Here is a 14,708-nt window from a genome sequence, read left to right as displayed (position 1 = left end):
CAGTGGCCCCCAAGGATGTGTAGACAAACCCGAGGATGCTGACTTGCCTCTGCATGCCAGCAGTCAAGGAAAGACACCTTCATCGAGGGACTTCTTGTGCCAGGTGACAGGCACTGTGCTGCCTGCTGCACAGGTGTTGTCTCTTTTAGTCCTCCCAACATTCCATCCTAATTCCACCAAAATCCCTTCCACACCCCCCGCCTACCCCCAGTCCCCAACCCCTTCTTGATGTTTATCCTGAGCAGTGCAGCCCATCTCCACCCCTGCCTCCTGTGAGCACCGATAAGCGTGCGTTTGTCAGGGAGCAAACGCCCCAGTTAGTTAGCGTTTATTGTGTAGTTTTGCCTTTCTCTTCATGCAGACTGTAAAGTCGACGACAAGTACCATGTCTCGTTTTTGCCAATCAAAGCACAAAAGTTTATTGATAATACATACAAATGTAGGCGGGTGAATGAGGTTAAGTCAGTACAGCACATAGAAGGCTAGTGTACTTTTTTGATGAACAGGGTCACCATTCATCAGCTCATGTAGAGGAAAGAGTAAGTGAAAAAGAATTCAACCTATGCAGCAACAAATGAATTTTCAGCACAAGCGCCCATACATGTTTGTCTCCACAAAATGGTCCAGCTTAGACAGGGAGACCACCACAGGCAAGGCATCCTTCGCGATGCTATAATATGAAGTTCTTTGTCCACAGCTGGCAGTTGAAATGAGCCCTTTACCACAGGAAGAAGTAAGGGAGTAATTTACAATGTGCATTGCCTGCAGACTGCAAAACCAAGAAGTTACTCAAAGCTCTGTGGGAACCCCTGCCAGGCCAGTAAGAGTGTGGTCCTTTTTTAGCAAGTGTAACTTTCACCTCATGATGTGGTGATTGGCTAAGGCTGGATCTCCTATAGCACCCACTGCAGAGTCTTTGAAGGAGAGCACAAGTGTGTGTTCACCAAACGAGTTTTAGGTACACTCAGTCCCATTCTGTCTGGGATGACCATTTAAGAGGCCAGGGTGTCCAGGGGGACCTGTCTATTTCTGTTCCTGATAAAGAGGGACACGAATGAGAGCAGCATTTGGGCATCCGGCAATTCCCCTGTCAAGACTGGCTTTTCAGACAAACCCATTGACGGTCGCAAAAGCTGAACCTCAGCACAGCCACTTCCCTCTGATATCAAAGGAAACAACTTCAAGTCTGAAACGGACTTGGCAAGCATGTTATTAATAACTGTCATGCTTATTAACAAATTTAATCCGGCCTGCTGCAGAAATGAGTTGCAGCAATGTGACACAGTCTCCCGACACACTTCACTGACGTACATCTTAATCTGGCCCTGCTTTGCCACACTGGCATTCACCTTATCCAGGGCACATAAAGCCTTCTCCTTAACAGCGGGGTCACGAATGGGGATCGTGTTTCCGACAATGGAGGCGCTGGCCAAATGACGATTGATATCATGGCTAAATGAAAAACCAGCATCCTTGGGCTGAGCAAACAACAATTTTCCCTGAATGAAAGGACACTTGGAGAGGCCAAGAACACAAGTCACATTTTTAAAGCTTTCAGCACTACAAGTATTTTTATGTTCATAAGGGAATGGACGCTGTGTCACTGGGTGTGTTCGGTTGGCCTTGCCCCCACCTGCGGGCCTGTCCTCAGTGCCACCGGGAGACCCAGGTTCAGTCCAGTCCCCATCCTCACTCCAGGGCCGAGCCATAGTTGTGAAATCAAACCAAATTTCGGGTTCCTCCTCATCCAGGTCCTCATCGTCCCATTCCTCGTCTTCTTCCTCCAACTTCTCACTGTCATTTCTTCCTATAGTTAGTTTGTAAACACAGTAGCAAGCACCAGCCCCAATCATGAGTCCTGCAGCCATCCAACCCACTTCCCGCGCCCGGCCCATGCTCAAGTCCGTGCCAGTCTTGGGGCAGGATGGGAGAGGGCGTTTCTCCACCTGTTTAATAGGAATCTTAGGGCCAGGGTGCGTAATGGTGGAGGGTAGTGGTCTTCAGCCTCTCCCAGGTTCCTGTAGCTCTCTTGTGATGAATCTATGGGTGAAAAATAGTATTAGACCTTTGGGCTGTGCCTGAGTTGTGCTTCACCAGACAGAGCGGAGTTTGAGTTCTGGTTGAGAGAGTTGGGTTATTAGGAAATTATTTCTTTGTTCTTTTCTGTCATCCTTTATCTACACTCAGGATCCACGATTTTTCTTCCAGGCCCCACAGAAGGCAGGAGGTGGGTTTGTGCTATGAGAGACAGGAGGGTAACATGGAGAGGCTAACCCTCATGTAGTCTCCTCCTCCACCCACCACCACCCCACCCCACAGATTCACAGGCAGTCTCCCCACCAACCTCTATCAAAGTCAGGTAAATTCCTTCTTCTTCCCTTGTGTTCTGCTGTCAGTGCTCCTCCCACGGTGATTGATGAGCAGACAGTCTGGCGGAAGGACAGATGGAAAGACAGCTGGTAGTGGAGAAGTGAAAGTGTGGTGGATAGATCAGCACTGAGAACACTAGACCGGATACTCGCTTTTCAGAATTTTCAGCCTTTGAGTTGGAAATATTTCTCACACCTTCCGACTTTCCTAAAGCGCCTCCCCCCCACCCCAGCCCCGTCATCCGCCATTTCCCCAGCAAAGGCCGCCACACCCCTTTCCCTGCACCGAAATGGGAGGGGGTGTGGAAAAAGAAGGGGCCAGGAGAGGGCGACTCGGGCCGGCGGGCAAGGATCACAGCCTTCTCTCCTCCACCACCCCTACCCAAGAGTCCAGGGCTCATCCCACCTTCACACTGACCTGCAGGGTCCCAAGGCAGTTTGCTCCTTCCCTCGCCGCGACTTTTACAGCGACCTACCGGCCAACAGAGCTACAAACCTGCAGACAGACAGGGGACTGAGGGAACGAAGTGCTTGGTAGACGGAGCAGCACTCGGGACACGAATGCCCTGGTTGTGGACCCTTTCTTTCCCGAGAGTCTCAGTTACCATTTACTCCCCTCACCCCCGCGCCCGAAGTCCTCCAGTTTTCTACTCAAATGTGCATGGGGTGAGGGCGCAGGGAGGAGAGGGGTCTGTATTTAGAAAGTAGGTGAGAAAGGGACACAGCCCAGTCGGCCCGAATCTGAATCGTGGCGCTCTTGGCCCTCTCCCACCCCCACCTTTCTCCAAACAGAGCCCACGCTCCCACCGACCTGCATGGTCCGGGGCAGTTTTCTCCTTCCTTCACACGCCTGCAGAGTAATAGGGGGCTGGTACCCAGACGGAGGCGACTAGCAGGACTTCAGCTCTAGGCAGCTCTTGGTCACATGACGACCACGTCACCAGCGAGCTCTGGCCCCCAATTTCCACTCCTATAAGCAGTGCGGCAGGCGCCAGCCTGCCCCGTACCTCCGCCTCCCCAATCACAATGGGTCCTGTCACTCTTTTCCTCTATAACAATAGCAGAAACCAGAAGTGGTCATGGCTCTCTTGTGTTTGAATTTTTCTTTCTCTAATTACAGGAAGGGACAGTATCTTTTCCTGGGTCTACCGTTTACTTATACTTCTTGGAGAAATGTCTTATCCTTTCCTTGGCTCTGAAACTGACCCTCCTCCCAAATTTCTACCCCTTCCCACATTCAGTCTCTGTATCAGAATTGCTGGGGTTAGGGGACTGGGGGTGCGGAAAAGGAAGCCCAAGTAGTAGTGAGGTTTTCATTAATATTTTTGATACATTTATGTTCTATGTCTACCTTCATTTTTTAGTGACTCAATCAACATTATTTTGTAATCAGAAAAAACAATAAAACTATGTCATTGGGAGAAAAAATAAAATAATTCATATAAATATATATATATATATATATATATATATATATATATATATATATATATATCAAGATTTCCCAGTTAATAAGGAGGCCTCATTGATTTGGTTAATTTGTGCTTCACTGAAAATATTTTCTTCTGACTGCACAGGACATAGCAGTTTTCAAACAGCATATTAAAATTTAAAAACATATCATTACAAACAAAACCAGAGTGCTTTCAATATGGTTTATAAATTGATGGATAACATGAATCTATAGTGAGGTGGTCAGTGTTTTAATTATGACCATTTTAGATAAGTGAACCACTATCCCTTTCTTCTTCCTGGCTGAACTCACAGTATTAGGTTGAGATCTTCATAGAAGACTGCTGGATGGCTTTCACTCTGGCTTCAAAGCACAGGCTTTATGTGGACCCCAAATTCAGATGAGTCATACATCTTCAGATGCACTTAACAAATTAGTAACCTCACAGATCAGCCTGCTTTCCATTCAAAGGTCTTTATTTAAAATCTATTCTGAAGTTTCATGGTGTAACCCATAAATCATCTAGAAATTAGAGAATTACCTATTATCCCATTGATGAAAATGAGACTAAATAGATGGACTTTTCATTTAATTATGACCGTGGTGTGATATCTCCGGTATCTGTCATTCATGTGCTGTGTCACCGTAACAGCAGCTAGTGCTCAGCATCTTCTAGTGGAGACAGTGCTGAGAGTCTGTGGGTGTCTGGAAATCACTGCAACACCCCTGAGATCCATGTCATTTTTTCCTCACAAAAAGCAGTTTACAGGATCCCAGGAGAAAGAGGCCTTTTCATTCCCTGCTTTCTGTTACAATTTCACTGCACCACCCATACAAGCCCCTCAGAATAATCCCAGAACTCAGGGACAAAGTATGCAGAAGTTAGTCCCCAGGCATCCAGCTGTCCCTGCTGGGGAGTCATATTCTAAATATAGACCCTTCAGGCAGCCTCTTTCTTAGAACATTAAAATATGACACTCCAGCAGGAAGCTCCTTGTGGGAGAGGCCCCTGTGGGGAGGAGGCCCTTTCAAGAGGTGAGCCAGGGAGGCCAGAGTGCCTTGTCAAGAAAATGTCACAACTTTCTGGTCTTCCTCAAACTTTTATAAGCCAAACTCACTCACCATCATACTCCATCTCTCTAAACCCCTACCTCATTTGTTTCGCCATCATTGCCTTATACTGTTCTTTTTTCTCACCCTTTATTATCCTAGACAAGTGAATCTGTTTGTGAAGCTGTACTAACAACTCAATTATTCCACTGTCCATCATTCAATTTCTCGCTAATAAATACTTATATAAGTGGCTTTTATTTGTTTTGAATATATGCATGAAAAAAGTTCTAAGGTGTATGTAAAGCTTAACAAAGCAAGGACACAAACTCCACTCTTAACCTCTCTTGATTAGAATAAAATAACCTCTCCCCTTTGGTATATTTTCTAATCGGTCTAATGTATAGCCCCTGACCACCATTTTCCAGTCTGTCAGACCTTTCCTGTTTGAATCCACTCTCTCTCTAAAACTTCTTAAACCCCATGGGAACGATTACCCTTTCAAATCTCTTATTTCTTTGTCATTTTTGATCTGCAATTCTTACCCCCTGAAACTGGGGACTAGCATTTAAAATCCACTTTGCTCTCCATTATACATTCACCAACAAATATTTATTTAAGGGCATGTTATTTGCCTAACATATCATTTCAAAAGCAAAAAAGGAAAATCCTTAAGCAATTCCTCAGACAAGCCTGTTCAAACTTCCCAAGCATGCAAAGAATATGGGAAGCCACTGTCAAAAGGAACCTTTTGGCTTAAATCAGTATGTGGTCATATGTGATGTGTAATTTATAAAGTATCGAAAACAAAAAAGGATCAGCAGATGGTAACACTAATGGAATGGTAGAGGGCGAGAAAAAAATACAAGATAGAAAGAAGAGTGCTATCTTAAAAAGCTATATTATTTTTTGTATTTTGTTATTTGTTTTTGTATCGTGTATTAGTTGATTTTGCTTGGTTGCAAGCAACAGAAACCTAACCGGGTTAATTTAAACAATGAGGGGATCCTGAAAACCAGGGTCAGTTCAGAGGGGTCTAGGTAGGAGGAACTGATAGTCTCTTCAGGATGCCATCATTCCACTGATTTTCAGGTCTTTTTTTTATCACTGTTCAAGATTTAAATTTTAGTAAGAGAGTATTGAGTTAGTTTATTTTGGGTACGATGCTCGCTCTTGCTGGGGAAAATGACAGGGTTATGTAAAATGTAAAGTGGACTTCCTTTCTTTTCCCAGAGAGAATTTAAACTGTTTCAGATGTTGTTGATTTGCAGGAGCCCTTTAGCTACTTTGGATATTAACCCATTGTCCACCTGCGACTGAGGTGCTGGGGGCCTATTTGCCACAGCATATCTTAGTTGTAATTTTCAAATTAATTAAACATTAGAGAGGTATAGTTTTGAAATGGTGATGAACAAGGTTGTCTTCTAAGCCAAAGCTATCTGGCTTCCCTGACAGAATTCCATAGAGTTGCATCTACAGTTCAGGGTCTTGTCCTCTTGTTGCATGATCAACCCCTGATTTTGTCTTAAGCTGAGGGCAGATGCCTCTGTGAAGCAAAGACCCCCATTTATAGAAACTTATATATAAATCTAGACCTGGATGCCCAAACCCGTGGATCTCTGCATTCTCTCCCTGTAAGTAGGCCACAAGGGAAGCTAAGTCTCAAAAGAGTTACAACTGAGTACTTTACACTGAGAACTACATCTGTCAGTGGTACTGGACGTTTCTGTCCATTTTACCAGTCCATTCTTTTCCTTTAGGCAAGCTACTACTTTGGAAGCCAGGACTTCAGAAAGTTGCTTGGTGAGCCTGCATGTAGAGCAAGGACGTTGGTTCACCTTAAGAAGTGGCTTTCAGCTAAGGAAGCTTGAAGTACTCTTATGCATCATGGTGATGGGTTTGCCAAGGAAAGCTAAATCTTAGCCAAGACTCCCACTTCTCCAGACAGTGCTTTGGTGGGAACTACTAGCACTTTCCTCTGACTTTCTCTTTCAGATATTCCTATGCTTAAATAAGCCCCTTCACTGCACATGCTCTTTCTCTAATGACTTCACTCCTGTTTACCAAATTTCAGTCATTTCTTAGTACTGCCTCCTAGAAATTACATTGATATGAATTTTTCTGGAGTTTTGTCTGTTCCCACATTTTCAAGTCTCTGAACTCCCACATTGTCTGAGGATTTAAAAAGTTATACTCAGAAAATAAACTTACATCCAAACTATTAGGGAATGTCCCACTGTAGACCTCATGTTTTGACATGATTTTATTACTTTTCCCACTATAAAAAAGTTCAGTTGTTGCTGACAGGTGGACCACTGAGTTCATCAAAAGAGTTGGTGAAATGGTTTTGCACTAATTGCTGGACTCAAGTTCAGCCAATTTTGTCTTGGTCTCAGTGTTCCTCTAACAGCAATTTCATTTAAAGATAATATTATCTATTTGTGACCAAATATATTTCATAATGTTCTTTGTATGTCACTCACTTTGTCAGTATGCATGCCTCCTTATCCAACAGATATCCACTATGCAGTTGTGGTTTCTACTCAACATTTTCTGTGTTACTGGCTTCTGAGGGCTCCTTGCCTCTTCCTTGCTAACTGATTCAAGTGGAAGTCTGTGGCTCTCCTGTTTAGAAGACTGGCCTAATCAGAAGATTTATGCATTCTCAGACACACTGATTAGCTCATTCAGGGTTGTGTTATCTGCTAGGCTCCAGAAGACATTAAGATTGCTTTTATTGAAGTGTGTAACATTCCCCATAAATGAGAAAATGTGGGATTTTGGAGGCCATCCACCCAACTTAACTCTCCAATTCCAACTTTTTTTTCCTGAAATGAAAATAACTTTATAGTCATTTCTTTTCTCATAAAAAGAATGCAGGCTGGGGGCGGGAGACAGCAGGAGAAAAAGAACAAAAAAAAAGTATTAAGAAAGTAAAAAACCACACTCACACTCCAGGTATCCTTTTCTGATTTCTTCCTTTCTTCCTCTTTCTTTCTTTCTTTCTTTCTTTCTTTCTTGCCTTCTTTCTTTCTTTCTTTCTTTCTTTCTTTCTTCTCTTTCTTTCTTTCTTTTTCTTGTCTTTTCAAATCTTGGGCTAGATTTCAGAGGAAAAATACATTAATGCTGGGAGGAGGGGAGGTGGAAGGAGAGTTTGAGGTCCCAGGAGCCTAGGGAAGGAAGAGGCAATTTTTCAAAAGGTGCAAGTAGCTAGTAGCCCCAGGGGAAGATTCTCTCCCTTTCTTTTAATCGGAGAAAGGCAAACACAAATACGGGTTGATGGGATTAGCAAAGAAATAGTAACAAGGCCTGGCATGGGGGAGGGAATGTAAGGGGGCGGGTCCTCTTCTGCCGCACTGCTGGTGGGAGGGGAAATTGGGGACCAGAGTTGGTGGATGACGTAGCTCTCACGTGACCAAGAGCTGACGTGTGCAGAAGTCCTTCTTGCTCTGGTCGTTGTTCCCGTCTGAGTACCAGCTCCCCATTGCCCTGAGGGCGAGCGAGCCTGCGGCAAAGGGAAGAAGGAGGAGAAGGGAACTGTCCTGGATCCCTGCAGGTTAGTGCCTGGGAGATTCCATAAAGTGGGGGTGTTCGAGGGCATAGGGCGGAGACCGTCGCGGGTCCTGAGGCGCCTCCGTCGTCTCTCCCACTCGCCGCCGGCTTTCCAAGACATCTGTCCTGCCTGCAGCCCATTTTGATGCTGCGAAATGGTGAGCAGGGGGTGTTTGGGGAGCAGCCCAGAAATCGAGAGGTGGGAATCTGCTATGAGCTGAGGCCGTAATCCGGAAAGAGAGCTGTGGCCTGGGTGTTGGCCCCCAGTGCTCCAGGGCAGTTCTGGCAGGGAAAGCCTGGACATGGGGGCGGGGTGGGGGATGGGGGTGGGAGTGCAACGTGATGTGTCAGCAGAACCCTGAGAGGGGTAATAGGGATGGGAAACCGTTGACAGCCAGGCCTCCGAATTAGGAAAGAGTTTCATGTTCTGGGGACCGGTCCGTCCACCAAGCATTCGGTAGCGGCTGTTTCTAGTCTTTCTGACTGTGGCTGTGTCTTCCTGACCGTGGCTCTGTGTTTAGTGGGTCCGATCCTCTCCCAGTTGCCAGCCTTTCCATAGTTTGCGGCACTACGCCAGGCAAGTGAAGAGGAAGGAAATTAACCCTGATCAGTGAAGGTCGATTTGAGGGTAAGACCATCTGGGGACTCTAAGAGGGACGGTGGGGGGCTGAGGGGTGGGAGAAACCAGAGATGGCAATAATATGTTAGGTCTGAGTCTGAGTGTGTTTATCTCACTCTTGGGACTGTGGCGAAATGGCATGCAGAGTGTGTGTGTGTGTGTGTGTGTGTGTGTGTGTGTGTGTGTGTCAGGAGGATGGGGTTGGGGGAGAATGACAGAAGGGAAACCTATCAGGTAGTTTGTTCATAATCCTTCTCTTTCAACAGTAGTCTTCATGTTTTCTATCTGTCATCCTGCAGGTCTGCTGTAGCAGGTGGCTCCACTTGAAGCAAGGGAGGAAGTTTCCTCGGACTGGTAGAGGTCGGTGTGGGCATGGGGGCTGCCTGGAATGGGGGACGGGTTGGAAATCCGCCGCAATTGGACAGGTTCACCCAATCCTACCTTATTTCCCTAACAGGGAAGGGGCAGGCGTGTGCATGTTTTGGATGGCATAAAGAGGTTCAGAAAAAAAATCTGACAACCTAGATGGGGAATCAGGAAAGCAAAGAATGAACAGTCAATCCATCAAGCCCTCAGTTCTCGCTGGCTCTGCAGATCACAAGGGTTGTTGGGTGTGGCACACCTCCAGGGGAGGGAAGAAGGGGCAAACTGCCTGGCTGGAAGAAGTTACTGCAAGAAGGCCACTCCCTGGGGACACGCAAGGTTGGGGTGGCTGAGGCCCCAGTAGAGACTATGGACTCCATTGCCTTTATCTGTGCTTGGGTAGGGGGTGGGCTGGAGAGGGTGGGTGGAGGTTGGACATTTACTACTCTTCTATCTCTCTGTGCAACTCCCTGCATGGGGCAACACAAAAAGAAGAGAAACTCAAACCCCATTTTCTTCTCCACCCCTAGGTTCACCTCCAGTAGCAGCTATTGTGGCCTTGAAGTGGCTGAAGACGATCACCTTCCACAGGCTTGCACCCAGGCCCATAGCTCTTCCTTAGCCTGAGTGACTACTCTGTTCCTTGGTCCCTGCTATTGTCAGGGACGGTTGCATGGGCTACGCCAGGAAAGTAGGCTGGGTGACTGCGGGACTGGTGATTGGGGCTGGTGCCTGCTACTGCATTTATAGACTGACCCGGGGAAGAAAACAGAACAAAGAGAAAATGGCTGACAGTGGGCCTGGGGATGTGGATGATGTCGGAGGCTGTCCTGGGGCCAGGTACAATGACTGGTCTGATGATGATGATGACAGCAGTGAGAACAAGGGTATTGTATGGTACCCACCTTGGGCCCGGATTGGGACTGAGGCCGGGACTAGAGCTAGGGCCAGGGCAAGGGCCAGGGCTACCCGGGCTCGTCGGGCAGTTCAGAAACGGGCTTCCCCCAACTCAGATGATACTATTTTGTCCCCTCAAGAGCTACAGAAAGTTCTTTGCTTGGTTGAGATGTCTGAAAAGCCTTATATTCTTGAAGCAGCTTTAATTGCTCTGGGTAACAATGCTGCTTATGCATTTAACAGAGATATTATCCGTGATCTGGGTGGTCTCCCAACTGTTGCAAAGATTCTCAATACTCGGGATCCCATCGTTAAGGAAAAGGCCTTAATTGTCCTGAATAACCTGAGTGTGAATGCTGAAAATCAGCGCAGGCTTAGGATATACATGAATCAAGTGTGTGATGACACGATTACTTCTCGCTTGAACTCATCTGTGCAGCTGGCTGGACTAAGATTACTTACAAATATGACTGTTACTAATGAGTATCAGCACATGCTTGCTAATTCCATTTCAGACTTTTTTCGTTTATTTTCAGCAGGAAATGAAGAAACCAAATTTCAGGTTTTGAAACTCCTTTTGAATTTGGCTGAAAATCCAGCCATGACTAGAGAACTGCTCAGGGCCCAAGTACCATCTTCACTGGGTTCCCTCTTTAATAAGAAGGAGAACAAAGAGGTTATTCTGAAACTTCTGGTCATATTTGAGAACATAAATGACAATTTTAAATGGGAAGAAAATGAACCTACTCAGAATCAATTCAGCGAAGGTTGCCTTTTTTTCTTTTTAAAAGAATTTCAAGTGTGTGCTGATAAGATTCTGGGGATAGAAAGTCACCATGATTTTTTGGTGAAAGTAAAAGTTGGAAAATTCATGGCCAAACTGGCTGAGCATATGTTTCCAAAGGGCCAGGAATAACTTCTTGATTTTGTAGCTTAGAAGCAACACACAAACTGTTCCTTTTCTCTACCTTGTTTATATGGTAAAGGAATCCTTTCAGCTGCCAATCTTGAGTAATGAATATCATATTGTATTATCAATGCTGATATTTATCTGAGTTGGTCTTCAGATCTAAGCTGGATGAATGAATATCACTACCTGTTCTGAAAACATGTTTGTTGCTTTTTATCTCGCTACCTAGATTGAAATATTTTTACCATTTCTTCTGCATAAGTGACAGTGAACCAATTGGTCCTAGTAAAGTCTTTCCTGTCATTGGCATTGATTTCATTTGTGTATCAATAAAGTTGTGTGCTAATGCTGGAAAAAAGAGAAAGAAGAAAGAAAGAAACCATCCTTGTCCTTCTGTTTATAATCTAGTTGGAGAGATAAGAAACATACAAACAAAATAACTGAGGATATCTGGAGCATATACTCATTGTCAAAATGTCCTTCTCAGAGCACAGAGGAAACAAAGGCTTCTGCAGGATACAGTAGTCAGCTACAGATTCATGGGGGAAGCAGCCATTTAAAAGGAGTCCTGAATTAGGGCATTCCATGAGATGGGAGTGAGGGGTGGCTGGTGTGAGAAAGGCATGGAGGTAGGAACTTTCTTCCTATGACACTGAGGAGACTTGTCTGCTTAGAGTGGAGAGTGTAAAGAATGGAAGTAAATAAATTTGGATAGCAGGGTGAAGCCGGTTTGTGGAGAGCTGTTTGAATATTATCCCACTGAACACCAAGAATTACTATATTATTGACTAGAAAGAATACTTGGAATTCACATAAAATTCCCTCTTACCTACTGTGCATTGTCCATGAGGGTGTGGCAAAGTGGACCCTTTCAAGCCTTGTTGGAAGCACAAGGTTTGTGGAGGGCCACCTACAAGGCTGTTCATCTCAGCACTGTCTAAAGTAGAAAAAATTGGAAACAAGTGTCTGGCACATTGGATTGGTTAAAACAATCAAGGAATGTTCACACTATATATGATAAATATGTTGATTCAAATTTATAATCCATATTGCCCAGAAAAGATACTCATCATGCATTGTTAAGTGAGAAAGGTAGGTTAGATAGTGGTGCTCATAGTGTGGTTCCCTTTTTTTTTAATAATAAAACATATTTAAATAGACACTAAAAACTCTGAATTACAGACACCCAAATAGTAACAGTGATTATCTTTGGGTGAATGGATAATTAGTGATCTTTACATGTTTACTTTTTATTCATCATTGTGTTCTTATTTATCTAAAATGAATATTGTTTTTTTAATTAAAAAAAGAAAGTGTTGGGAATGAAGCAGGTGATTGATTGGAACATGTAGTGAGTGGAAAAAATAGATTAAAAATGAGATGGGTTGAAGTTTCCTCTCTGAAATGATGAGTGAAGATGGGGCTGGTGAGGATTAAATGAAGTAATACACGCAAAATACTTAGAATGTTCTGGCACATAGCAGTTAATTAAGAAAAGCAAACACCCTTAATTCCCTAGAATGCAGGGTTTATAGTTTTTTTGGATGACTTTATTTTGCTGGGGGCATTCTGCCATGTGTCAGTGTAATTTAATAAATCATAACAATAAAGGTTAGCATTAAGTGACTACTGTGTAGAGTTCTGTCATTTTTGCAAGGCAACTGTTAAAATAATATTTCAAAGGAGTAAGGTTTTCTTCTTTCTAAGGACTCCAAGTGTTTCCTCAGAGATTATCTCATCAGCCTCCACAACATATTCCAAGGTCATTTGGAGGTGCTATCCTGCTTCATATATAAAACCAGGAAAGCATAAAATCCTCTGTTTAATTATGAGCTGGTTTTAGCCCCAGGCTTCCATATACTTACTCTAATGTTCTTTGTAGTAGACAGAAAACAACAAAGAAACCCAAAACAAACAAACAAACAAACAAACAAACGGACTGGTTGGCTTAAAGTTGTTGGGTATGGTGACCCTACTGAATTATGCACACATGCGGACTCATTTGACACCAGTTTTAAAAGTGGGATGAGGGGAAAGGGAACTAACACTTTTCTTGCTCTATTATCAGGTAGGAGAAAAAGATTTGGGAGAGGAAGTCTAATCCATTGAAATTTGAGTTTGAGGTACCTGTGTGATATCCAGATGGAGACAACCTATTATCATGTGTATTGACCTGGGGCTCAGAGAAGACAAGGCTGCAAATAAAGATTTGGGAGCCATCAGAGAATGAATGATAACAGGACATGGAGTGGATGTGATCCCTAGAGAGAAGGTGCAGAGTGTTTAAGTGGAGGGTTGCAAAAAGAACTGTGTAAAGGACTGTGGCAGCTGGGTAGAGAAGCACAGAATTGAAACAGTATGCACGCTTCCAGTCACTTTTACTATCCATATACCTATATATTCTATACATAAAATTGGACAATACTATAGATACATTTTCAGATCCTGATTTAAAATGTTTCTATTTTTCTCCTAAATAATATTCATTGGAGATGCTTGAGAAAATAGAGACAATGAGAACAAACTTGTCCCCTGACACAGATCTGTAGCTTGAACATCCAAGAAACATTCAGATAAAGCCATGTTGAACTTGGGGTGCTGACTGACTTTAATACATGGGTTGAAAATGAGGTGAACTGAGTAATAAAAAGCCACCACGAGGCAAGGGACAGACGTGATCAGCATCCATCTGCTCTTGCAGGTCTCTTGTCTCCTCCCCTCCTTTCTTCCCAGTCTAGTTCCCTCTCCCTCTCTTGCATTTCTATCTTTATTTCCTCCTTCTGGGAGATAATTGGCAGTAGTGTCTTTGTGTTTCTGTCTTTTGGGGTGACCATTTAATTCCCATGACATTAGGCCATGTGCCAGTGGGCATTTAATACAGAATAGTAATTGTGATTGCTGTGGTACAGTGACCCTCAGTCTGAGTGGATGCCAAGATTTTTTGTAACCTTTGTTGAACAGAGGAGACTGAGAAGGAGCTAGTCTGAGCGTTGCACAGCCCTATGAGCACGTACTTTTGATATCCCCCACCTGGTGTTATTTAAAACCAAACCACCTGGACTTGGGAAGTCCTGTGTGAGAGAAACTTGTGACTGCCTGGTTTACATAGGCCACGAGGCTGGCCAAGCCGCACGATGATGTCCTGATGCTTTCACATTGGAGGTTGCCACTCTCAATCATTTTAGGAAGGCACAGTTCTAGGATTGTGGCCATGATTGCTGCAGGCTCGTGGGAAGAGGGAGGAGGGAAGAGAGGGTGGCTGCTCCTGGAAAATACAGGAAATTAGAAACTCAGAGGCTATCTTGCTATTTTAATCTTGTTTTCATCTAATGGTTGTAGGAATTTAACTGGGTCTATTTCAGTCAAAAGTATTCAAAGCTGATTTTACAAAGTACTGTATTTGCTGGCGTATAAGACGACTGGGCGTATAAGACGACCCCCTAACATTTCCACTCAAAATACAGAGTTTGTTATATACTCGCCGTATAAGACTAC

General features: G+C 44.2%; 2 protein-coding genes across 5 annotated transcripts; one reads left to right on the top strand and one right to left on the bottom strand.

The window, feature by feature from the left end:
* Window positions 1-390: 390 nt before the first annotated feature.
* ARMCX6 (armadillo repeat containing X-linked 6) lies at window positions 391-3,655 on the bottom strand. Of its 2 annotated transcripts, none has more exons than XM_019629206.1 (4): window positions 3,181-3,655; window positions 2,788-2,865; window positions 2,345-2,456; window positions 391-2,040 (listed from the first exon to the last, which is right to left on the bottom strand). In XM_019629206.1, the coding sequence occupies exon 4, from the start codon at window positions 1,893-1,895 to the stop codon at window positions 993-995; it is 903 nt and encodes a 300-aa protein (XP_019484751.1). In that variant the 5' UTR covers window positions 1,896-2,040; window positions 2,345-2,456; window positions 2,788-2,865; window positions 3,181-3,655; the 3' UTR covers window positions 391-992. The 2 variants fall into 2 exon arrangements, with proteins under 2 accessions (XP_019484751.1, XP_019484752.1); XM_019629207.1 differs by having other exon boundaries at window positions 2,345-2,429.
* A 4,610-nt stretch (window positions 3,656-8,265) lies between these two features.
* Window positions 8,266-12,839, top strand: ARMCX3 (armadillo repeat containing X-linked 3). 3 transcript variants are annotated; one of them, XM_019629242.1, is made up of 4 exons: window positions 8,266-8,428; window positions 8,966-9,052; window positions 9,343-9,403; window positions 9,937-12,839. In XM_019629242.1, the coding sequence occupies exon 4, from the start codon at window positions 10,080-10,082 to the stop codon at window positions 11,217-11,219; it is 1,140 nt and encodes a 379-aa protein (XP_019484787.1). In that variant the 5' UTR covers window positions 8,266-8,428; window positions 8,966-9,052; window positions 9,343-9,403; window positions 9,937-10,079; the 3' UTR covers window positions 11,220-12,839. The 3 variants fall into 3 exon arrangements, with proteins under 3 accessions (XP_019484787.1, XP_019484785.1, XP_019484786.1); XM_019629240.1 differs by having other exon boundaries at window positions 8,946-9,052; XM_019629241.1 differs by lacking the exon at window positions 8,266-8,428 and adding an exon at window positions 8,442-8,582 and having other exon boundaries at window positions 8,946-9,052.
* The last annotated feature ends 1,869 nt before the right edge of the window (window positions 12,840-14,708 follow it).

The sequence above is a fragment of the Hipposideros armiger genome, unplaced genomic scaffold (genome assembly GCF_001890085.2).
Source record: "Hipposideros armiger isolate ML-2016 unplaced genomic scaffold, ASM189008v1 scaffold_831, whole genome shotgun sequence".
Classification (NCBI taxonomy): domain Eukaryota; kingdom Metazoa; phylum Chordata; class Mammalia; order Chiroptera; family Hipposideridae; genus Hipposideros; species Hipposideros armiger.
This window is presented reverse-complemented; position numbering and strand designations above follow the sequence as displayed.